The 25,668-nt window shown below is 43.9% G+C and overlaps 2 protein-coding genes across 8 annotated transcripts in view; both read right to left on the bottom strand.

The window, feature by feature from the left end:
- Strip2 (striatin interacting protein 2) overlaps window positions 1-2,530 on the bottom strand; it is a 48,234-nt gene extending 45,704 nt beyond the window's left edge. Inside the window, exon 1 of the mRNA XM_006979402.4 lies at window positions 2,324-2,530. Coding sequence (XP_006979464.1) covers window positions 2,324-2,461 — 138 coding nt within the window. The 5' untranslated portion in view covers window positions 2,462-2,530. The remainder of the gene's footprint in view (window positions 1-2,323) is intronic.
- A 4,865-nt stretch (window positions 2,531-7,395) lies between these two features.
- The window catches only part of Ahcyl2 (adenosylhomocysteinase like 2), a 168,674-nt gene continuing 150,401 nt past the window's right edge, over window positions 7,396-25,668 (bottom strand). For all 7 annotated transcript variants that reach the window (XM_006979401.4, XM_015998067.3, XM_042272964.2 and 4 more), the window contains exons 12-17: window positions 23,808-23,902; window positions 16,735-16,833; window positions 13,355-13,423; window positions 13,172-13,250; window positions 11,113-11,233; window positions 7,396-10,583 (exon numbers count right to left, since the gene is read on the bottom strand). In XM_006979401.4, coding sequence (XP_006979463.1) covers window positions 10,577-10,583; window positions 11,113-11,233; window positions 13,172-13,250; window positions 13,355-13,423; window positions 16,735-16,833; window positions 23,808-23,902 — 470 coding nt within the window. In that variant the 3' untranslated portion in view covers window positions 7,396-10,576. The remainder of the gene's footprint in view (window positions 10,584-11,112; window positions 11,234-13,171; window positions 13,251-13,354; window positions 13,424-16,734; window positions 16,834-23,807; window positions 23,903-25,668) is intronic.

The raw sequence follows: 25,668 nt of genomic DNA on the forward strand, positions 1-25,668 counted from the left end.
CTATCTTCTCTAAGGACTGCCCTCTACTGGAAAGCAAAGAGGGAAGGAAAAACAGATCTTGGCACTGCAAAGATGATAGGGGACATACTGACAAGTATATCCTTTGCATTGGAAGGTGGAGGAAAGCTAATTTTTCCAGCAAGGCTTTTTGGAGGCAATGAGCCCAGACAGAGATGGTTACTGCAGTTGTTCATCTCTAAGCATGAAGAATGCAGCTGCAGAAATTCAGCAGGTAAACAGCAGTGTCAGGAAAACTCTGGGTATCGACGTTGAACTCACTGGCAAAAGCAAAGTACTATGAGAGCCTTTTCCTGACGAAAGCTGGGATAGGTGAGGATCATTCCTCTGCTTCAGAAGGGTGATCCAACACAGCACTCAGCAGCCACTTTACTTATTTGCATATGGTCGGTCTCCCCGCCCTTCCTAGAATGCTAGAAGCTCTAGCAGGTTGAAGACTCTGCCTTATTTGTTGACATATCATTAGCACCTATTAACTTCAATGTTATCCCCTGAAAATATTTGATCAAGAATAATGTCTCACTTCTTCTACTTGGTGCAGCCAAGATGTAAACAGCTCTCCACCATGCCTCCTACCATGAAAGACCTCTAAAACCATGATCCTTTCTTGAACTGGGGTGGGGTGGGGAACCCAAACAACCAATGTCTCTCTTGGGGAAGGAGGTACAAGGCACTTCTAAAAGAAACCTTGACTGTGCAAGATGGTGACTTTGGGGCAATGTTTCCCCCTCTAGTTTTACCTTTTAGAAAACAGGAGCTGGGGGCCTGGGGGAAAGCTCAGTGGTAGTAAACATGCTTAGTTTTGTGAGGCTCGATCTCTGTATACCACGTAGACAAATCACTTTGGAAACTGTGATGTATTATTCAGACAAACCACCATGGACCCCCTCTGCCACTTAATGAGAATGATGAGTTATAAGTACTGACCAATTAATTATATGAGCTGTGCTAAGCACTTTATGTTCAATTATTTATAAGTGTTAACCCCATTTTACACAAGAAGAAACTGGAGCTCAGATAGGTTAGGTAATTTGCCCAGAGCCACACAGATAATAAATGGTAGTGCTGGAAAAACAAAAAAAAAAAAACAAAAAACTGACACTGAACTTGGTGGTCTTGGCCACTCACTTTGCCACGTGTCTGATCTCAGGAAGGTTGGTTTTCTCTTTTTAACTCCCAAGATGACTTCCCCCACCCCACCCCACCCTCTGCCTCTTTTTTGGTGCTGGGAATCAAATTTAGCACCTTGAACATGCTAGGCAAGCACTCCATCACTGAGCCACATCCTCCAGCCCTGTGTCTTTTGCGTAGGAAAATGAAAGGGTTGGGTTCACTTTGGTGGCACACACTGTCATCCCAATACTTGGGAAATGGAAGCAGGACGATCAGGAACGAGCTCAAAGCTCTCCTTAGCTAAAACAGTGAGTTCAAGCCCAGGCAGGGCAAATGAAACTCTGTTGTCAATGGCTTTTGCCCTGAGCTGTCTCAAATAAGTAAACAAAGATGAAATCAGTTAAAATAAGGGCGAAACCAGATGACCTCCATAGCCCCTTCCATATGCGACATTGCGTCCCCCTGACTACGCCTCCCCCTCCGCGTGCAATCAGGTGCAGTTTTGCTCTTGAATAATAGATGGAAATTGGTTGGATAAGGGGTGTATGTGTGTGTGTGAGTGTGTGTGTGTGTGTTGGTGGTGGGGTGACAATAATTCAGTCCTTTCACTGTCCTAGTTAGATATCCAAAGAGTCAAAAACAAAAAACAACAACAACAACAAAAAAAAAAAACCCGTAGCTGCACCTGGGACAGCTGCCCCCAAATGCCGCTCTGGTCCTACCCCAGCTTTAATCTTTTAACCCTCCTAGACAGGGGCGCGGTGTCCGTGGAAGGCGCTCCCGGAGCCACCTCCATCACCCCGAGGGCAGGGAGGGGATAGCAAGGAAAAGCTGGGGCTCCCGGCTGGTCTGGTCCAGTCCGGAACCAGTTGCTGCAGTCTGGAGCGGGAGGTGTGCTGCTCGCACGCCTGCCCACCCTCCCCTCCCTCCCGCGGCCGAGCTCGGGCTCCCACCCCTCCGGGCAGCACCTCCGCGCGCTGCTCCCCCATCGGTAAATGGGGGTCCGAATTCCAGCTTCACCCGGTGACAGCTACCAAGTATCTGGAAAGTAGCTGTTACGCTCTTCGCGCGTTAGGGAACCCGCAGGCAACTGGGTTAGCAAGCCGGCGACCCGCAGCGGGAAGGGACCCGGCTGTGGGCCGCGTCACCTCGGTCGCCGCTTCCCGCCGGCGGACGTCTCCCGGTCCCTCACCTCCGACTCCCGCCGCTGGCTGCGGAATGCTTCCCGGCCCTTGGGTGCACCCGGTTTCCCTTTGCCGCCGTTGCCGTTGCCGTTGCCGTTGTCATTAGCGGGCGAGCCGACGGGCCCGGGCGCCGCGGGGTCGTCCATGCTGGGCCGGCTCCCTTCAGCAGCTTGCCTCAGCGGTTCCCTACGGCAGCTCCGCGATCTGCCCGGGGCGACCCAGCCACAGCGCGCGCCCGGAGCCAGGCTCCGCCCCCTCCGCTCCTATTGGCTGTGACTACTCTCTGAGTCCCCGCCCCGTGCTGCGATTGGCTGAGCAGCCGGCCAGAGGTGGGGGCTCTTTCAAGGAATCGTTCCCCCTCACACCCCCAGCTTTTGCGCTGCACCGCGGCTGGCAGCTGGGGACTAGTTTGGCTCCCCGCTCCTCCTCTCTGGACCCTGAGCTCAGGCGGCTTAGCTCCGCGCTGCCTGCTCCTTTCAACGCTGTCCTGTCCCACGTAGCGGCCTTTCCCTGCGAGCCCTGGTCTCCGCCCCTGTTCCACTGCAGTCTAGGTTTCTGCGTGACCGCGGACCAGGACCCCCAATCCTCGCTGCTGCAAGCCTCTCATACCCCGCTTTGCCGCAGAGAAGGGGCTTGGCCCTTTGGGATAGCCTGAGCCACCACACCACAAACCTACCCTCTCTGGAAGCTGTCTGAAGAGAACTCTTGGCAGGGAGACTGGGAGTTGCGGGGAGGGACGTCCCTGAAATCCCCGACGCCCTCGAGGGGCTGCTCCTCGTTATCGGTCCCGAGCTATGTGGGCACCTTTCTCGTGGTGCAATAGATAGCAAGCCCCACCCTCACCCGCTGCTCTTTCCTTCCCTTCTCTAAAGCATCCCTGGGCGGGCGAGAAGGCTCTGTGGGGAAAGGCACTTGCTTCTAATCTAAGCCTAAAGTCTTGAGTTCGATCCCGGGTCCCCCACATGGTGGAAGGAGAAAACGGACTGCTGGAAATTGTCCTCTAACCTCTGACCTCCATAAGTACTCCGCGGTGTCTTCCCCCATTCCCACATATACAAACAATAAATATTTAAATTAAGAAAGAAAACAGCAGCAACAACAAAGCACTGCACCCTAGGAGCTCCAGATAATCGGACAGTTGAAGGCCGTGGGTTCTGACCTGTCCTGAATTAGACTGGCAGATCTGAAGGGAATGGGAGGGACCAAATCGCTATCCTAAACTATTGCTTTAAGAAGACGGTGGTTGGTGAAGGCATCATTGAGTTGGGGCCTGTGCCAAACACTGCACTAGGTGTTTCCCAAGTACCACACCTTTCTGGCACGATAAAACACCATGGCCAATCTTTCACGAATCAGTTTTGTACTAATTAGGAAACTCATAAGCGCAGAGAACTCCATGGGGTTCCCAAAGTATTATATTGCGTCGTGTCTCAATGTACTAAGTATGCGGCTCTGTGGAAGAAACCCATTCTCGCGGGTTGCTTCAGTTTTGGTGTTTCAGTTGCTGCGATAAAACACCATGACCAAAAGCAACTTGGGTGGAGATGATTTATTTCAACTGACAGCTTACAGGGGGAAGCCAGGGCAGAAGCTGAAGGAGAAGCCATGGAGGAATGCTGCTTACTGGCTTGTTGCTCACAGCTTGCTCAGCCTGCTCTTTTGTACAACTCGGGACTACTTGCTTGCCCAGTGGTGTCAATGCCCACAGTGAGCCAGCCCCTTCCACAGCAACCATCAATCAAGAAAATGCCCCATCAGCTTGCCCACAGCTCAGGCTGCCCGGGGGGTGGGGAGGGGGTGGGGCTTTTTCTCAACTGATGTTCTATCTTCCAAAAATGACTAGTTTGTGTCAAGCTCGCATAAAATTAGGCAGAACAGCTACTGCTCTTTAAGATCCTACTTATGACCCTTTCTCCTCTAGAAAGGCTTTATTCATTCATTCATTCATTCATTCATTCATTCATTCATTCATTCATTTTGAACTCCCCTTACTTCATTCAGGTGTGTTACTGTCAAACCAACTTTGCTGGGATCCCAAACTGTGGTATTTTTATTCTCCTGAAACAATGCAATGATCCCTCCTTTCCTATATCTTAAGGACAATTATGTTCTTTGTAGACATGGTCTCATATTGTACCCCAGGACAGCCTGGAACTATGTAGTCTAACCTGGCCTTTAACTCATGGTCATCCTGCTTCATCCTCTTGAGTACTGAGGTTACAGACATGAGACATTGCACACATCTTAACCTCATTTCTTTTTAAAATATATTGCTTATTTATGTGTATGAGTGTTTTGCCTGTTCTGTGGCTGTGCACCACATGCCTTCCCGATGCCCATGGAGGCCAGAGGAGGGAGTTCGACTTTCTGGGACTGGAGTTGCAGATAGTTGGGAGCTGCCATCTTGACCCCAGGAACTGAACTCAGGTCCTCTGCAAGAGCAGCCTGTGCTCTTAACCAGTGAGCTTCTCTCCAGACCCTGAACTCTTTATACCTCACCTTTCCGTTAGTTGGTAAGGTGGCGGGGTGGAGGGGGAATGACAGAGGCTTCATTCCTTGGAAACTTCTGGATACTTTCCTGGTCCCCAACATCTCACAAGCACCAACAGTATTCTATTCCCACCCCATCTCCACTGTGGATGTAGCTCCTTTGGAGGGCCAACCTTCATTGTGTTTTGTTTTTTTTTTTTTTTTGAGTCAAGGTCTCATGTAGCTCAGGCTGGTTTCAAACATGGTTTAAATGAGGATGACCTTGAACTCCTGATCTTCCTGTCCTCAAAGTGCTGGGATTACAGATGTGCACCACACCTGGCTCTTCATTGGCTTTTGCATAACACTTTTCTGTAGGTTTAACACAGGGCCTCACAATCTATGTGCCATTGACTTTTTTTTTTTTTTTTTTTTTTTTTTGTTTTTCGAGACAGGGTTTCTCTGTGTTGTTTTGGTGTCTGTCTTGGATCTCACTCTGTAGACCAGGCTGGCCTCGAACTCACAGAGATCTGCCTGGCTCTGCCTCCCAAGTGCTGGGATTAAAGGCATGTGCCACCACTGCCCGGTGCCATTGACATTTTGTAAAAAAAAAAAATTATTTATTATGGGGGAGTGTCCCACACATTTTAAGCTGTTTAGCAGAACTTTTGGCTGTCCCTGAGATATGCCAGTAGCACTTTTCCCTTAGTTAAGACAACCAAAAATGTTTTTAAGCATTGCAATATGTCCCCTGGGGAGCAAAATCTCCTTTTTTGCAATACCTTTGCAAAATAAACTCATGAGAATTTCCAAGAAAGTCTTTGGCTCAAGGCACAAACTATTTGACTTTAGACTTTTTTTTAGGGCCTAATTTGTTAAACTCTTGGAAATGTACAATCTCCATTAAGATTCCAACCCACACCTAGCTTTTCCCTGCTTTAGGGTGACACATTTGCCACAGCACAGCCCACTGGGTTTCTTACTAAAGAGTCCATTGTCTACTTCTCCTGTCCCTCTCCTCCTGAGCAGCCAGAGCTCTAGGATTGACAATCCCAGGAATGACTCTCCAGGGAGCCCAGTCTGTAAAATCCTCACAGACACTAGTTTTGAGGCTTTCTTCCTTTTTCTGTTTATCCCCAAGGCAAAGGGCAAAGACTGAGCCATTGGGAGTGAGATTGAGGAGGGAGGTGTCCTCTGGCTTCCATCTAAAGGCAACTGCTGAGCACCTGACTTGGCTCTCAGAGATGGGACTCGAAAATTTGAAGACTGCAAAGAATCAGAAGGTGATCTCCTAGTGGACTGGAAAACAGCAAAGATCACATCTATCCTTGTCATGAAGTGTCTGGGAAAAACTAGATGAAGCCACAAGAAACTTCAATCCACTGAAAACTTTGAAACTGTGGGCCACGCAGCTTATTCACAAATGAGTGACAGTCAGGAATACCAATGGCCACAGAAGCACCCAGAAATGTACCTGTGAGACAATTTGTCAGACTGGTCTACGTGTCTTTCCATTTGCTGAGATGTTGCCAGCATTTTAAAATCTATAATTCTGCGGCTAGCGATGACTCACTGCTCTTCCAGAGAACCTGAATTCAGTTTCCAGCACCCACACCAGGTGGCTCACGACCACCTGTATGTAACTGGCTTTCATGGGCACTAGCACTCACATTCACATACCCACACACAGATACAACACCCCTCCCCCATACTATACTACCAAGTTCCCTTGTCCCAAAGCTTTATTTCCAAACTCAGGCCTCTGACAGAGGGTTGATGATACAAACAGGAATAGACATAAAACAAACTCCTTTCTCCATTTAAGTCCTCTAATTCACAAAAGTAAAATACTTCATTAAATAGATAGTACCTGACACTAAGATAGCTTAAAAGTAAAATGCAGGAAGTCTTCAATTCCCTCATTTCTGGGGGCTACCTGGTAGACAGGATAACGTGGCACGTAACACAAGAGGCTCTAGGGACCTGGTCTGGGACCCAGAACTGGAGGTTATGAAGTAACCAGTATTGTTTTTCTTTATGCCTATGAGTGTATCACCTGCAAATGTCTGTGCACCATGTGCATACAGTGCCAGCAGAGGGAACTGGAGTTACAGATTCTTGTGAGCCAACATATGGGTGCTGGGTATTGAACCCCTGAATCTCCCACCCCCCTTTGGCTGGATTCATTCAGATTCTAGGTGTTTAGATCTTTTGGTCCCAACAGAAGGGCAGCACAGTGGTATTGGTGACCTAGATCCATGCTTTGGTTTAATGTGGTTATTTATTTATTTTTTGTTTGTTTGTTTGAATCTTAATTAACCCCACAGTCCTCATCTCAAGGCAGTGGTTCTGAAAAGATGTGCTTCTCACACACAGGCAGGTGTGTGTCAAGGTGGGGTGGTGGGGGAGGGACAAGGCACTTGTTATCAGGGTCTCAGTGTAAAACAAGACTCTCAGGGCAATGGTCATTCAAACATGCCCGGTGGTGCTAGCAGCAGCGTTTCCCATCTTCGTCCTATGGCGGCAGGTAATCTTGTTCGTCTGTTGCCCAGACACCTCTCATCTCTGAATTCCTAGTTCACAGAAGCAAGTGGTATTCTCAAGACACAGACCAGTTTTAAGAATATTTTATTTATTTTTTGAGATTACATAGTCATTATTGCTGATCTAATACAATCACTTAGACATAAAGATTTCCAAGAGCTTCTCAGAACTAGTGATCCTTAGAGGTCTCGTTCCTTTCAGTAAGATGACAGCAAGAACTAGATGATTATTTATATAGATATGTATATATATATATATATATAGTTTAGACTTGTCAATATATAATTTGCTGGTGTTACCTATTTTCTTTCCATAATTTTCTCTTATTAAAAAAGCTTAATGCAACAGTGCATTCTGATTTTTTAAACCGTGACAGTGAATTCTGAGGAAACCACAGGAGCAGCAATTTCAGATCTGTTCAGAGAAAAGCCAAGCAGCAGAAAAGCTTTGCAGGAGTGTGTGGCCACGGGGAGCCGTGCTCTCATGGGAGGGGAGTGTGAGAAGGGAGGGGGCAGAGGGGAGGCCAACTGGAGGCCAACTGGAGGCATTTTGTTTAACAAGAAAAAGGGAAAAAATATTTCCACCGAGAAAGCAAGAAGACCATGAAGTAGCACACATTTCATTGTAGATAAATGGTATGTATCCCCACCGCCAGGCCACATACCTAGGGACAGTCAGTGTTCTTTTCCTTGCCTCCTAGTAGCTAGGATGCATCTAAGAGGAGGAGATGGAGTAAGAAGAGATTTGCCTCTAACAGGACAGAACCTAGACAGGAGTCCTGAACTACCTTCTCTCTTCCTTCCACATTCCCCATAAGCCCCCTGAACTGGGGACTCAACCCAGGGCCGGGCACATGCTAATCAAGTGTCCTATCACTGACTTACATCCCTACTTCCGGTTGCTTTCTAATGACTGATGACACACGCAGCAATCTCCGAAGAGAAGAGAACAGATGCCATCTACAACTTGTAGTCAAATACCTGACCATGGGCAGACACAGTGCAACCTAACTTAGAAACCCATGTGGCTCCCTTTCTATTTCCAATGGATCCCTTCACTGGTTTTGACATCGTGTACTCTTTAAGTACCAGCTATAGGAAGCTCTGTAGAGCAAGGCTTTGCTGGGAATCAGCAGGTTATGATTTGGGGCCCAGATACCTGCCTAACAGAATCTGCCCGGGACATAAGATGAGGCAGATAGCTGAATGTTTTGCTGAAGAGAGCCAATGAAGAGCCAGCCAGGCATGGTAGCACATGCCTCAAGAGGCGGAGGCAGGAGGAGTGCCATGAGTTTGAGACCAGTCAAGGTTATAGAGTGAGACTATTTCAGAACAACAACAAAACCCAACAACAAAAACAAAATAAAGGTGGAAGAGTAGCTATTAATACAAAAATCAGAATGAGGCAAACAGAATTGAGTATTTTCGTGGAATCTTCAGTCTCTACGGTCTTCCTTATAAAAGAGTAGAGACAGATGATACCCTGTGAAGAATCCATCTTCTGGGCTGAGCCTGTATACCATCTAAAAAGGCCAACAGCCACCTACACCAGTTCTGTTTCCCTATCTTCAAAAATAAGGACACTTCCAGACTAGCTTCCAGGGCACACACAAAGACCAAGGGATGATGGAGATGGTAGAAGCAGGGGAGAAGATCTAGATAAAGGTTTTAGTGATTCTGTGTGTCTTCTGTCTGAATGACCTTGGTCTTGAAACTCTGAAGCAGAACAATATAAGAAATACATGGGAAACAAACACGAGACTTTTAAATAGGATGGGCCAGGAGAGGAACTCATTTAACTCAAGATTCCTAGGGTCACTCCAGGTTTTAATTTTTGAAACCAACTGATCCCAATGGAAACCCTGAAATCAGTCAGTCCGTCTCCAAAGGAAATCTAAAGCTTGAGTGGACTGAGAAATTTCACACCATTTACCAGCTATGCTAATGCTGGAGTTACTTAAGAAACTCTCTGCAACAGAATCCTTAAACAGAAGGGGCCAGATTTAAAGATACAGCAGCAGCAAAGAAAGATGAGATATCAAATTACAGACCTCACTTTCACCAATGGCAACAGCCAAAGGGATGACTGTCTGATGAGGTTCAAACCAGTTCCCCACCCCTTCCCTAGAGCCCAGTGACTGAGCCTAGGGCCTGTACACACCAGCCATGTGCTTTACCACTGAGCTATTCCCCAGCCCTCAAACTGGTTTTCATCCTCTGGATACAGATGACAGTCACCCGTCTTCTGCAGCCAGGCTCTAAAGTCTTTCCTGGAAAACAAACAGACTGGCTTCTTTAGGACGTCAAGCTGGATCCCATTCCAAAGGCTCAAGCTTCCAAATCTCTAGCAAACATCTTTGCCAACTCAGTTCCAGAAGTCGTTTCAGGCAGTAACAGAAGTTTCAGGAAGCACTCTCCACATGACGCCCTCCTTTTCTGAGACAGTGCCAGTGGAGAGGGGGCTTCCCGGGAAACGGTCCAGTTAAGTGACAAGGAAGTAAAACTATGGGTCCCAGTGGAGCTGGTCCCCTACTTCCTGAGCAGGGTCTGGTGGGGTTAGAAAGCAAAACAAATGCCTGGCCAGCAGCAGAGGTATTAAGATCATGGAGGCACACCCTTTTAGAACCAGGAAGCATTAAAATGGATATAATATTCAAGGAACAGAAAGGAGTTCTGGGTAAGAAAAGAGATCCCAGTAGGCACAGGCACAGGCACAGCTGAGTTCTTGGTGTAGCTTACAAGACCTTACCACTCCTACTTCACTAGCCTTTTTATAAAGAAGGCAGTGATAGCAACTATCAAGACTGAGAATTCAGGCCCTCTTAATGCAGTGGCTTCCAAAAGGCCTCGTCTGGGAAAGGACCAAAGCTTGGAGAAAGGCAGCTGCTGAAAATTTATTCCAGAAAACCCTAAGTAACAAGGAGTCTGGCATCCCTGAACTAACTCCTGAGCCTGGGAAGAAAAACTGAGGAGTCCATCAATGGGCAATGATGCAAATGATCACTAGGAATGGTCGCCCATTTCTTTCCTTCCTCAGCCTGTTCTCTGCGGCTCTCAGGCCCCAGGAGTAGTAACCACACTCTGGGCCAAGGCTACAGGCACAGGCTTCTAGATTTTAATAAATAAATAACCTAACACATAGGATGAGCACGGCGGGCAGCTCTGACTGGAGAAGCGGCTTGCTGGGTTCTTCCTGGATAAAGGCTTGGTTCTATTCCTTAAATGTCTTCCGGCTTGCATTACAGGAGCTTAATACCTGGAGGGAAAAAGAAAGTTGAAACTGATGCTATCTGCTGCTGGGGCTGGAACATGAGGCGCCTGTGTAAGAGGAGACAAGGGCTTTTCTGGTGTATATGGTGAGGATAGATATCTGTACTCTCTCCCTATCAGGGAAAAAGGCTCAGTGGATAGAAGCACCTGCTACCTACCGAGCCTCACGATCTCCCCAGGACCCACATGGGAGAAGGAGAACTCACTCCCATGGGCTATCCTCTGACCTCCACGTGTACAACACGTGCACATGCACCCATCTCCACATACACGTGCACATGCACCCACAAAACACATGAACAAAAATGTGATTCTAAAAGGCTGGTGTGTATGTGGGGCAAGGACAATGGCAATATTTACAGAAGATCTCCGAGTATTTAGAGGTAGGAGACCTGGAGGAAATGTGTTATTTCTCTGAGTTCATACAAAGGTATGTGGTAAAGAGGCAAGGACCAGCTGCACTGCAGGAAGCTCTTCACTACCCAGCCTTCTGATTTCTGGGGAGCCCAAGGCACCTGTAGTAATTAGGTTTGAAGGGCCCATTCTTGTTGAGTCCCAGATACTTGGCCTGCTCATCTGTCAGCTCTGTCAGGTGGGCATCAAAGGTGGGCAGGTGGAGGCTTGCCACGTACTCATCTGGAAAGACCATAGAAGTCATGGGATAAGCATTCATGTCTCCTGTCTGCTGTGCTCCTCAAGTGAGGCCTTAAAAAGTTGGAAGACAAGTTCTAGTTCCTGGAGATGAATGACAAATACTTGACTTTTGCTCATAGGTCCTCAAATCTAAGGAGTGACTATCTTCAGCTTCAAGTCCAGTGATTTTAAAAGCCAAATATTTCTTCCAGTAACTCTTTCTACCCTGAAACTTTTTCCTCAGAAAAGAGAGAAATAATGGGACAGCATAGGTCTTAAAAATGAGAAGCTTCACTTTTAGTTTTACCTTAATGTCTATACTATACTATGAAATACTAGAAATGGCTGCGTGGTGGTGGCGGCGCACGCTTTTAATCCCAGCACTCGGGAGGCAGAGCCAGGCGGATCTCTGCGAGTTCGAGGCCAGCCTGAGCTACCAAGTGAGTTCCAGGAAAGGCGTGATATTACACAAAGAAACCCTGTCTCAAGAAAAAAAAAAAAAAAAAAAAAAAGGAAATACTAGAAATACTATACTATACATTCTAGAAAAATTAACAACCATGGGAAAATAACTTAAAAAAAAAAAACCAACCTAGAACTGTGTGCTTTGCTTTAGTAATTTTACATCTTTTGAATCACTGTACTTCATTATGTAGCCAAAGGGAATATAAACTGCTCTCTTCATTCCATACCCTTCCAAACTGTGGTAGTTTTGTTTTGCTTTTTGAGACAGGGTTTCTCTGTATAGCTCTAGCTGTCCTGAAACTCACTCTGTAGGCCAGCCTGGTCTCAAACTCAGAGATCCTCCTGCCTCTGTCTCCCAAGTGCTGGGATTAACCCACCACATCAGACTCATCCAAGCTGCATTAAAGGGAAATGCAGACACTTGTAACAGTTGTTGGAGCAAAGCCAGAAGGTGACTTATTCCATGAGTTTCTATTATCCTAGGTGCTTAGGACAGGCTTTTTAAAAATTTAAGACAGTTTAATGTTTCTCTTATACCAATCACCCACATAATTAACTCTCTCTCTCTCTTTTTTTATTTTCTTGAGACAGGGTTTCTCTGTGTAACAGTTCTGGCTATCCTGGACTGCCCATTGTAGACAGAGATCCACCTGCCCCTGCCTCCTGAGTGCTGGGATTAAAGGCATGTGCCACCACCATCCAGCCATAATTAACTCTTAACAGAAACCTGTATCCCTGAAAAGAAGGGGCATCTTAGAAGTGGAATAAGCCAGATACTACAAGGCCAGAGACATTCTCTTTTGGGGGGGAATATCTTCCTCCTCCTTTGAGATTTTTGTATACATGATACTATAAAAGAGAAAATCTTTAAAACTCAATTGGTAGGCCAGGCCTGGTGGCACATGCTATAATCCCAGGCAGGAAACAAGTGTGAGTTCAGTGCCAGCCTTGACTACATTGAGACTCTGACTCAAAACATACAGTGTGATGTAATACAATAAGGCATAATAAAATAATTCTCAGGCAGATATTCTAAATCACAGCAAAATGCAAGAACCTCTCTAGAGGGCTGGAGAGATGGCTTAGTGGTTAAGAGAACTGGCTGCTCTTCCAGAGATCCTGAGTTCAATTCCCAGCAACCACATGGTGGCTCACAACCATCTATAATGAGTTCTGGTGCCCTCTTCTGGCGTGCAGGCATACATGCAGGCAGAACACTGTACACGTAATAAACAAATCCTTAAAAAGAAAAGAATTATATGTATAAAAAATAAAAAGAACCTCTCTAGAAAAACCTATGTGGAAAATTACACAAATCATCTTGAAATAGAGTCTGGAATCCTAGTTCCTATTTTATAAGATAAAGATAGGTTTTCTTCCCACCCCCACCTCCCCAGGAAGTTAATGCCTCCAAGTTTCCTTTAGCTCCTGACAGTGAACTACTCTGGTGAGAATGGAGAAGGAAGAGCAGCTTACCCATTTTCTTGGGCAACAGGTACACATCTTGCTTATAGCGACCCTCAGGAGCATTGTAAAGTTCTATCAAGGCGAGAGCCTAGAAAAGCAGAGACGTGCATGCTGACACACCTTTCAAAGCTATGCAAGCTGGCTTGTCTAAGAACTCTCTCCAGCCCATGACTGTGCCACTGCAGAGCTTACCTGAGTGGTCGCAGTGATGGAGAGCACAAATGTAGGCACTGTGGAGCAGCTCAGGTTCAGCAGCCGGCCCTAGTGATCAAAAGTGAGGGCAGAGGGGCATTAGGACAGCTGCTGGCCTTGCAAGGGTGGAGGAAGAGTGACTGCCACGGTCCAGTCTTTCCTGAGATTGTCAGACACAGTAGGCATTTAACAAAAAGGGATCCACTGATATCCTCTAAATTCATTCTTTCCTTCTTTCCTCCTCTCTCTCTCTCTCTCTCTCTCTCTCTCTCTCTCTCTCTCTCTCTCTCTCTCTCTCTCTCTCTCTCTCTCTCTGAGACAGAGTCTTTCTGCATAGCTTTGGCTTGTCCTAGAACTTGTTATGTTGACCAGGCTGGCCTCAAACTCAGAGATCTGCCTGCCTCTGCCTCCCAACTGCTGAGATTAAAGGCACGAGCCACCATATTTTAAATGTCTTAAAATTTTTATCTAAAATTTATTTATTTATTTATTTATTCATTCATTCATTCATTCATTCATTCATTCATTCATTCATTCATTCTGGAGCTGAGGACTGAACCCAGGGCCTTGTGCTTGCTAGGCAAGTGCTCTACCACTGAGCTAAATCCCCAACCCCCTAAAGTTTATTTTTTAGCTGATATATCAAAGCAAAAATTATACATACTTATAGGGCACTATGTAATGTTTCAAAACAAGAGTACACATATCTATATCCTCAAATATTCATTATTTCTTTAAATCCTCTCTTACAGTGTTTTTAAATGTCCAATACATAATTGTTACCTATAGTTACAGTATGGTAATAGTATGCCAAAATTATTTATACTTCTAGCTACCTGAAACTCAATATCCACTGATCAACCTCTCCTCAACCCCACCACTGCATAGTTCCAAGTCTCTGGTAACCATTGTTTTTGTTTTCTGAGATAGGGACTCACTACGTAATCACAGGCTGGCCGGTAACTCTCAATTCTCCTGCCTCAGCCTCCTGAATGTTGGGATAACAGAAGTGTGCTACTATGCCTGGCTTACCAACATTTATTCTTCTCACAACTTCTATTAGAATAGAACACAAGGCTAATGAGAACAAGTTGGACACAAGGCTCATAAATCCACTGAATAGAGCTATTCTGATTTACTTAGGAATTCTCTTGTTGATTTATATTTATTTGCTATTAGAAATAATGCTAGATTTAACCTTTTCTTTTCTTTTGGGGACAGTTTTACTATGAAGCCTAAGCTGACCTAAAAGTTACTAGGTATCCAAAGCTGATCTTGAACTCCTAATTCTTGTGCCTCCATCTCTTTTTTTAATTAATTTTTTTCATTTTTATTAATTTCATTTATTAAATTTTTACACACCAACCACAGTTTCCCCTCCCTCCTCTCTTCCTGTTCCCTCTACCCATGGCCTCCATCTCTTAAATTCTAAGTTTACAGGCATGGACCAACACTTCTGGCCCCATATCCAATGTTTTCAGATTCTGCATGATTGAGATTATGCATTACTTGTCTTCCTGTGTCTGGCTGATTTCACTTAACATTACTTCACATTACCAGATGACAGGAGTTTATTTTTATGGTAGAACAGAATACATTGTGTGTATGCACCATATTTCCTTCAGCCAGTCCCACTTCCTGGCTGATGTAACAGCCTGCAATGAAGAAAGGAATGTATGTATCTGACATACCTCAGACTCTGTTTTCTTTAGATACGTAACAATGGGATTACTGGAACACACAGTAGTTCTGTTGTTCAGTTTTTGAGACACTCATACTGTTTTTCATAATTTGTTATGTTTTATCTCTTTGTAATTCTTACTGGAATGAGGTAATACTTCATTGTGACTTTACTTTTTATTTTCCTGATGATTAATGATGCTGAACATATCCCCCTTTGTTTGTTGGCCATTTGTATGTCTTCTTTAGAATTAATTGATATCCAAATAAAAGCACTAAAAATTTGATACATGTTTATCCCAAACTATTTCTGGAAGTATGTAAAAAGGAATAAAGGCAGCCATATGACACTCTCTATAGCAAACTATCCTTCTTCTGAGGGTTGGCATTCCTTAGACTGTCTTAGGAAAGGAAAGTCAAGGCCAGCAGCAATCTCCAGGCTGAGTAGGAGACAACTAGAGATTTAGGAAGCTGTGATGGTTCTTGTGCTTCTCAGTGTGATTCTCTGACCCACAGGCAGGTAGCCTTGAATTCTGAGTGGACAATAATGACAGAAAAAGAGCTAACACCTGCCCCATGCTGTCCTTTCTTGCTTTGTTTCCTAGGAAGCCTGACTACTGTTTTTGCTCAGCTATATAGCCCAAAACACCTTTAGTGCCAGTTTGTATCATGAAAATTGCTAAGAGGGACCTCCCAGGACAGTTTAGAAATGCTGCCAGACAGGGGGCTGACGTCAAGGCTATTAATAAACACTAAACAACCTGCTCTTTCCTAGCCATACTCACACCTTCCCAGACACGCCCTAAAGCATCTAAAAGATGTTAACTAAGGGAGGGCAAAAGGTCAAAAGACTAAGGACATACAAAGTTGGCCTATGTGCCCCCACAGAAGGAGATGAAATTGTTTACCTTTTCATACTCAGTTTCTTTAAGAAAAAGAGAAAGCTTCCTGGAAGGACAAGAAGCACTCCCAGCACCCAAGAACACTGGCTATGAAAGCAGAGCCATTACTATAGGAAAATCAGTCAGAAAATGACACCCCACCCCACCCCGTCACACACACAAGGACTGGGAATATCGCTCAGTGATGGAGCTCTTGGTTAGCATGTGTGCATGTGTGAAGGCTTAAGTACAATTCCTAGCACAGGGGAAAAAGAAGGAATATGTGTGAGCTAGATGAAGCAGGATGTGGAACTGTCCATCCAGCAGCCAATTAACAGAATAAGCTGGGTACCTACTACACCTCTGGCTCCGTTCATCAGTTCAGAAGACACTAAAATAGAGACACTATCAGCAAAGACATGACTTTCCCAAAGCTTACCAAAGACAGTCTGAGTTACAGCCTACTTTGCTTACTGATTAAACCACCCCACAAATGACATTATCTCTCTGTGGGCATCACTCAAAGCGGCACTGATTCTATCTGCTAATTCCTTCCACAGTAATAGTCATTATCTGACTCAACCTGGAGAGTGACATGGAGAGACAGGATAATTGGTGAAAAGTAAGGAACCAAAATAGTTTCTTAATTGCTGAATGAAAAGACCTTTCACAATCAGAAGTAAAATCCACTGGTAAAGTAGTTAAACTTGTGCTTCGGAGGCAGAGTTGAAAGGATCAGGGAAGACGGAGGGAGGGGAGCAGGAGCCGCAGTCTCAGACTCCTGTCAGGGGAGTGGCTCCCTGTCAGCCTCAGTCTCACCTCTGCCAGCAGCACTATCCTCTTGCCATCAGGCCATATCACGTGGTCAACTTGGGATCTTACTCTCTCCCAGGTCAGTTCTGGTGTCCGCAGGCTGGCCTGGAACACATACAGTAAGAGAACATCATTAGCTACGCCGAGTCCCTGACACCGGAGACAGAAAGATGCTGAAGGGAGCCATTTCAAATAGCAAGTCGAAAGAAGCAACCAACATGCCAGATGGAGAATACCTGTCCTGGGTTGGTTAGGACTGTTCCATTTCAGGGAATTTAATCTTAGGCCCAGCCAGGGAGGGATCACTCAGGATGTCATTCCACAACATATACTGTACGCCCACTCTCTGCTGAGCACAGTAAAAGGTGCTATGGGAAATACAAAAGAAACCAAAGGCATGGTTTCTGCCTTCAAAAAGCTCGTATTTTAGTTGGGGACACAAAACAATACATACGTGAGAAGAAAACACAAAGCAACATGCAAACAAGTGCAGATTAATATGGTGCAAACTGAACACATAAGTGCTGAAGAGACGGACAAAAACAGAAGATCAGAGCCAAGTGGGATTAGCTAGAGAAGGCTGAATGTCCTAAACAGAGCATGCTGGGGACCAAGATTCTGCCCTCATGTCCCATGTTCCCGGCTGCACCTTCTCAAAAGGCTGCTTTATCCTAGAGTTACAGAAGCTCTGTGTCCTAAGTGCGAATGTGAGGTAGCCTTTAGAGGAAGCTAGTGGTAGAGTCAAGCACTCAGTGGCTCACCCTCTTTCCACTTCTGTATATTGTACATTCAGAGAACAAAAGAAAAGATGGTCAGTTTATTATCAGCAGCAATCAAATGACAGTCACAGGGTGTGCAGACTTAGGACAACTACTTCCTTCTTCAACAAGCAATGGCTGAAACAGAAAGGGGGTCCGTATCCAAAACTACCCCATCAATTCATCTGGTGAAACCGAAAAGTTCACCAAATATTAGTCCTCAGACAAAGAGAAACACTTTTAGTTATATAGTAATTCTAGGCACTGCAGTAAAAGACAAATACTCAGAGAAGAAGGTGAGCAATTTTTGCATAGAGACAGTTATCTTTTCCTTTTTAAATCTCCAAATTCTCTCTAGACATACAATGGGGTACTCAATGTTTAGAAAATCATGGTCCCTTTCACTAAGGAAATGACAATCTAATAGTGCAAAAAGACATATAATTTAGTGTATTCAGAATTCTGAATATTTATTCATGGTCAGGATCATCATTTCTTTATTAGGTACTTTGGAAATGTAGTCTTGAGACATAAGTTTCATAAATTAATTCAATCATTCTAAAGAGCAATTAGGCAGCAACTATCAAATGTTATAGATACCTAATTTTTTTTTTCCAAGACAGGGTCTCTCCGTGTAGTTTTGGTGCCTGTCCTAGATCTCGCTCTGTAGACCACGTTGGTGTTGAACTCACAGAGATCCCGCCTGGCTCTGCCTCCTGAGTGCTGGGATTAAAGGCATGCGCCACCACTGCCCGGCTATAGATACCTAATTTTTATCAACTGATTTAATTTTTAGACTCCTAAAACAAACACTTATTCAAGTCAAGAATTTAAGTGCCTAAGAAAGTTTAGCCGGGCGGTGGTGGCGCACGCCTTTAATCCCAGCACTCGGGAGGCAGAGGCAGGTGGATCTCTGAGAGTTCGAGGCCAGCCTGGTCTACAAAGTGAGTTCCAGGAAAGGCACAAAGCTACACAGAGAAACCCTGTCTTGAAAAACCAAAAAAAAAAAAAAAAAAAGAAAGTTTAGTCTAAGACAGGTGTAGTGGTGCATGCCCTTAATCCCAGAACTTGGGAGGGGGAGGCAGGGGAATCAAAAGTTCAAGTCCAGCCTGGGCTATAATAAAACTATGTCTCAATAAACAAAAGCAAAAATAAAGAGCCGGGTGGTGGTGGTGGCGCGCACCTTTAATCCCAGCACTTGGGAGGCACAGGCAGGTGGATCTTTGTGAGTTCGAAGGCCAGCCCGGTCTACAGAGCAAGATCCAGGACAGGCTCCAAAACTACACAGAGAAACCCTGTCTCAGAACAAAAAAACAAAAAAGGAATGAATAGTCATTCTAGCTTTATTTATAATAGCAAAGAAACATAAACCAGTAAGAGAGTGACTAAGTAAATCAGCTCCAGTGGGGTTATGTAACACCTATATAAAAAAAGAAAACAAGAAAGAAGAGGAAAAGGAAGAAAAAGAAGATGAAATAGTAGTAATAATACTAGGGAGAGGGGACTGGGAGGAGTGGAGGATGTACTTACTGTATGAGAGAATACTGAGAACAACAACAACAACAGAGGTTTGATATGTAGCTTAGTGGTACTATTCTTACCCAGCAAGTATAAAACACTGGATTTGATCCCGAGCACCACAGATTAGAGCATTATAAGCAAATGAGGTGAACAGAGTGAAAAATAATTGAAGAGAGCAGACAACTGGAGAAGTTAAGGATATATACAAAATAAATCTGTTAGCCTTTGAAAACATCACATAGAGGGTACAACCACCTATGGCCAAGATGTACAGCTCCTTGGTAACGCAACTATTTTTATTGTGATAAGATATTAAGTAGTTCAGAATTTTATTGTTTCATATCATCAATCTTCCAGAGGAAAAGCAATCTTGGTGACTGGGAGCAAAGAGCTGACGACATGATGCTGAGACTCTACCATCTTGGGAAGTACTCCTTGGGAAGACTCCGGTGGACTCAAGGGAAGTGGCCAATGGTGAGAAGGAGCAGCATATTAAAGCACAGGAATGGCTATGATTCAGGCAAACACCTTGATGGGCAATTTAAAGGAGGCTTAAGAGGAACTTGGTTAACTTATCTCCACCACTTTCCAGGGAAGGTCAATGTCCTCACTATGAAGATGTCATGTGGTCATCTCACTCCCCGAGAGTTTTTTCTACCCTATGGTCGGCACAAGAAGAGCTCTTAAATTCAACCAGCTGGGGCTGGGAGAGGAGGTCAGTGGTAAAACATATGCTATTGGTTTCAATCTCTGGCACCACTCCAAAGGGACAGGGGCACCGAATTGGCTTTGCTGTGAATTTACACTCACTTATCACTCTACCAGGAAAAGGGGTGCTCATGCAGGTACCATCTCTGACTGCGGGCACATGCCCCTGTAAGTGTATCATGCCTGTACACACTGAGCTTACATGATTTTGAAGAGTGCATAGGACTCCCTCCCACCCAGGGAACACAGCTGTGGTTCCAGTTCTTCAAAGCAGAATCAACAGCAAGGCTTAAGTAAAACAATTCTTTAGTTGGAAAAAGTTTGACAGCATGTGTATATAATGGTTTATCACTTGAACTGTGGAGTGGCAATCGCACAGGCCTTCCATGTGAGACAGGAAATGTGTGAAAGAGAGCTGGTCAGTAAGTAGCCTAGAGCAGGTTCTCTGGGATTCACAGAATTCCTATTTTTCAGGAAGAAAAGTATAGCTTCCTGAGTGGCTAACATTTTTTCATGAACTATTCTTTCCTAAAATATACAGCAAGCAACAGCTCAAAGTTAGGCAAAACCAAAATTCCTACCCAAAAGAGGAAAAGAAAAACCTAAGTAGTTTTTGGGAGAGGGGAGATGTTGGGAGGATCTTACTACACACACAAGCCATGAGAACCTGGAGCTCTCTATGTAGCCCAAGCAGGCTTTGACCTCCTTCTCCTTCCTCATCCCCCACGTACTAGGAATTACTCTAAATTTTGATCACAAAGCTATCCAGCCAGCCATCAGGTGGATCTCTGAGTTTCCTACAGAGTGAGAAGCTGTCTCAAAAACAAAACAATATGACAACAAAATCCAGCTGGATAAACATTACATTGTAACAATAACTTGATTTATAGAGAATTTCTTCTCTAAGTTTTGGTTACAAAAGATCATTATCTGGATGAGTATTTACCAAACAATTCTACATAGCAACACTAAGTTGGTTTGTGGAGAAGCTCCTTTCTTTTCTCTCAGCAGATCCCACTGTTACATCATCGAGTCTCATCACCCCACTGCTCACTTGTGCCCCGAACCCAAGCCGCCACCTTCACCATCCTGAGAGCCTCCTGCTGTCCTTACTCCTGCTAGAGCTCCAGAAGGGTTTTCTTTATACAGGAGCCAGGCTGATAGTTAAAGAAATACCTCTTTGACCATTTCAATTAAAAGGCTGTTCTCAACACCCTCATCTTGCTTTTTTCATTCAATATAACACAGACAATAAATGTTGACTTATTTATTATCCATCTTCCACACAAGAATATAAACTCCATGTTATTCAATGCTTTTTCTTCATCCAATTAAAAGTTGGTATGGAGCAGGCCAAGTATTCAGTATATGCTTGCTAAATAATGAATAAGCATTCTGGTTCTAATTATTGACTGAGTTTGGTTTCTTTCTTTCTTCCTTCCTTCCTTCCTTCCTTCCTTCCTTCCTTCCTTCCTTCCTTCCTTCCTTCCTTCCTTCCTTCCTTCCTTCCTTCCTTCCTTCCTTCCTTTCTTTCTGAGATAGGATCTTATTATATAGCCCTGGCTGGCACTGAAGTAACAGCAATTCTGTCTTAACTTTCTGAAGTGCTGGGATTACAGTCATGAGTTTTCCATTACTTTAAGTTTTGTTTTACATGTTCTGTGACACTATCATCAAACACTAATAATTTAACTTTCAAAGCCCTCTGAGCAGCATCTTTTCTGGACCATTTAATTTAGCATCTACCTTGTATCAGGAAGAATTCAAAGAACAGAGTGAAGGCTCTTGGCTCCTGATGTGGCAAATATGGGGGTCTACCTAGCAACGATGTCAGAACCAGGCCTAGTTCCAACACCTTATCTAGAGTGATTCCTTTTAAAGTAAAAGCCATCGTATTAAAACTGAGCCAGATGAGAATCCCTATAACAGCTCCTTGTTTCTCTCAGAATATGACTGGTTCTGGGGGTGGGCTGTTAGGCCTAAGCGGTCTGGCCTATTACCTCTCAGACCTCCTCTTCCATTCTTCCCTGTCTTGTGCTTACTGTGCACCAAGTATACTGGCCTCCTGTTACCCCTCAAACAGAGCAGGTTGGCTTCCGCTCCAGGACATGTGTACCAGCTGCTGCTGCTGCTTAAAATGCTCTTTACCTAAAGATCCACATGGCTAATCCCTTCAACCTCAGGCTCATAGTTTGACATCACTATTGAAAATAACAACCTAGTATTCCATCCCCTCTATCATGTTCTACTTCTTCTACCTGCTGTGGTTTTACTTTGAATTCTATGAATTTTACTTATATTTATTTTCGTTTTTCTTCTCACTTAAACATAAGCTCTATGAGGGTAGGAATTTGTTATGTTCACTACTCCAAGCATCTAGAACTGCAGCTGGCATATAGCAATCACACAATAATATTTTTGATTGAAGGTAAATGGTCTTTTGATCTTTATTCTGAGAAATACTCATGTCTGGCCTTTTTTTTTTTTTTTTTTTTCTCCCCGAGACAGGGTTTCTCTGTGTGTAGCTTTGGCTGTCCTGGAACTTCTTTTGTAGACCAGGCTAGCCCCAAACTCACAGAGATCCACCTGGCTCTGCCTCCTGAGTGCTGGGATTTAAGCTGTGTGCCACCACACACACCGGCTCAAATACCTGAATTTTGTACTTAAGTTTCATTTTGAATCAATTGTATGACTTATCAGTGTACTTAATCTATGTTTCCCAGTTGAAAGTTAAGAATAAATCCTCACAGAGGACTCAAGGGGATGGGTTGAGAAAAGCAAAAGTACGACAGTTATAGGCTCGCATTAGTTAGAGCTTCCTGCGGTTGGAAGGAAAAAGGCTCTGCTCCTCCTCTATCTTTGACCATTTAGTAAAGGTGCCCATTCACTCACAGCCCATAAGGGAAACTTGAGAGACGCCCCTCCTCCCGCCAAAGAACTAACTATTAATTAGTTAGTAATTGTAAGCAAGCTACAGCGACAGGACAGAGGAATGAAGCATGGCACTCGGACCCCAGACTAGAAACAGGCTTCCAGGTTATTCTGCTAGCCGTTCCTTCCTGTTTCCATTCTTTCTGGTGCTGTGGTACAGGGGTTAAACTTGGAGCCTCATGTGTGCGAGGCAAACACCAACACCGAGCTACATCCCCAGCCAGCTGTTTTTAATAACAAAAGACTGGAACATAGGGTTAAAAGAGGAACCACATAAAATAAATATTATCCAACAAGGCTCTCAGTGTCAGCTGGTCCTTACCTGGTAGTGCTGGAGCTCAATCACAGCAGCCCTCAGTGGAGATGAAAGCATGCTATGGTTGAACCAGCTACCCAGACAGAAAGACAGATGTGCATAAAATGCCACAAAAACTTAAAGCCAGAGTCAAACTCAGACTGAGAGATACTTTGGTAAGTCTGAAAAGAAATAAATAACACCTCTATTAACTATTACTCGGACAACTTACTAGAGGTTTGGATGACTACAATCAGATAGAGAAAGACAATGATAGACTTTCCAGGTTTTAGTAATGCATACTGTTACACAGTGGCTCTGAATTGAAGGTGACACCTGCAGACCCAATCACTGAAATGTAAGAAATATGTTAAGGGGAGATCTAGCCCAGGGAGGAGGGACAGGAATGAAGGAACTACAGTGTTTGGTAGACACAGCCACTCTAAGGCAATGTCCTTGTCCTAGCCTACAGATCTCTGCTTTGAGTGTTTCCATGGACGAGCCTACTTCCCTCATCTCTATGTAGAGCTGAACATCCTCAAGATACTGACTGCCATTATGACTCACAGGGAGTTTGTGCAGCTCCCAATTGTCAACATGGAAAGAAAATGTTTCACAGTCTGAGTAGGTAATCAAGCCTGGGTGGAAGGAGAAGTCATACAAAATGATTGAGATGAAAAGCTTTATTTTGCCCCATAAGCACAGGCCATAAGGCAGGTGCGTGAACAGATATGGACTGTTCTAATAGGATGGTCATGTTTAGGGTAGCTGATGACCCTACTTTTTCTGCTTCCAGTCTGTCACCTGAGAAGGAGAGAATGAATGAAAAATAAAAAGGTCCCAGTAATAATCAGTAATGACCTTACCACATCAATCTCAGTGTTGGAATGTCCCATGTTACAAACAATGCAGCTGTTCTTCATACGGTCCAAGTGCTCTCTGGTTACCACATTCTTGTTACCTTAAAAACAGAAGAGATGTCCACATGAAAAGGAATGAAGTTAGACTCCTACCTCATATAATACAAACACATAGGTGTGTGTATATATACACACACACACACACATATATAATGAAATATATAAAAATCAACTCTATATATATATATATATATATATATATATATATATATATATATATATATATATATATATATATGTATTGGTTTTTTGAGACAGGATTTCTCTGTGTAGCTCTGGCTGTTTTGGAACTTGCTCTGTAGACCAGGCTGGCCTTGAGCTCAAAGAGATCGCCTGCCTCTGCCTCCTGAGTGCTGGGTTTAAAGGTGTGTGCCATCATCACCAGGCTCATAGATCATATTCTTAAGAGCAAAAACTATAAAACTCTTAGTTGTTTAAAGAAATTTTAGAGGAACATAAAGTGAATCCTTGTGACCTCAGGTTGAGCAACAGTCTATTCCCATACAGCACTTTAAAGAGAAGCAACAGAATAAAATAGCGACTAGACTACATCAATACACATACACATTCTTGTCTTATAAATGACCCCACTAAGTGTTTAAAAGACAACAAACAAAATCTTTGTAAATCAAACACCAAAATGGGATTTCTATCCAAAATGTACTTGGGACTCTTACAACTCAGTAATAAAGACAATCTAACTTAAAAATGAATAAAGGACTTGAAAAGATGTTTCTTCAGAGATAGGCATGGCCGAAAGAATGGAGAACATCACTAGCCATCAAAACCATATATTACTTTACGTTCACTGGGATGACAATAAAACACACAGTAATAAAATTGTTGTTGAGATGGGTTGGGGATTTAGCTCAGTGGTAGAGTGTTTGCCTAGCAAGCGCAAGGCCCTGGGTTCAGTCCTTAGCTCTGAAAAAAAAAATTGTTGTTGAGGATGTAGAGAAACACTGTTGGTACAACTGTACAATAGTACCATCACTTTGAAAAATAGTTGGATAATTCCTTAAAACCTTAAAAATAGAATTACTATATGATACAGCGATTTTATTGCTGTTTATACAAATAAGAGAATTGAAAACGTGTTCACACAAAGTCTTAGATTCAATGTTTGTAGTGGCATCATTCATAATGACCCCAAGTGAAACTAACCCAAATATCCATCTACATTCTTCAGAAGAGATAAACTGTGGTATAGCCACACAAAGGAATAGTATTCAGAAACAAAGAGATGAAATATTAATACATGTTATTATATGGATGGAACTTGGAAGCATCGTGCTGAGAAGCTAGTCATAAAAGACTACATATTGTATGACTACATTTTACATAGAATGTCCAGAAAAAGCAAATATGTACAGACAGAAAGATCAGTGGTTGCTTAGGGTTACAGGAGTGTGAAGGATGGAATAAAGAGTGAACATTTATGATAGAGGACTTCTTGTGGGTATGATGAAAATGTTCTAGAATTAGATAATGGGATGTTCTACAACTTCAGTAAAAACCACCACACTGTACACTTTTCAAAGGTGAACACTGTGCTATATGAATTATATCTCAATAGAAAGTCGTAGCAGTTATACAAGCCTGTAAATTTCTATACAGTATTGAATTTTGGTGCTGGGGATCAACCCTAGGACCTCTGAGCTATACCTATAGACAAAACTGAATACATCTGGGTGAAACACATGGCATGCGACTCCTATCCCAACTCAGCTATTAAAAATAAGTTCGTTCCATCCCTTTTACGGGAGAGGAGAGGACCCAGAGGTCTGGTGAATGAAGTAAGAGCAGC

Source organism: Peromyscus maniculatus, chromosome 3 (genome assembly GCF_049852395.1).
Source record: "Peromyscus maniculatus bairdii isolate BWxNUB_F1_BW_parent chromosome 3, HU_Pman_BW_mat_3.1, whole genome shotgun sequence".
In the NCBI taxonomy this organism is placed as follows: Eukaryota; Metazoa; Chordata; class Mammalia; order Rodentia; family Cricetidae; genus Peromyscus; species Peromyscus maniculatus.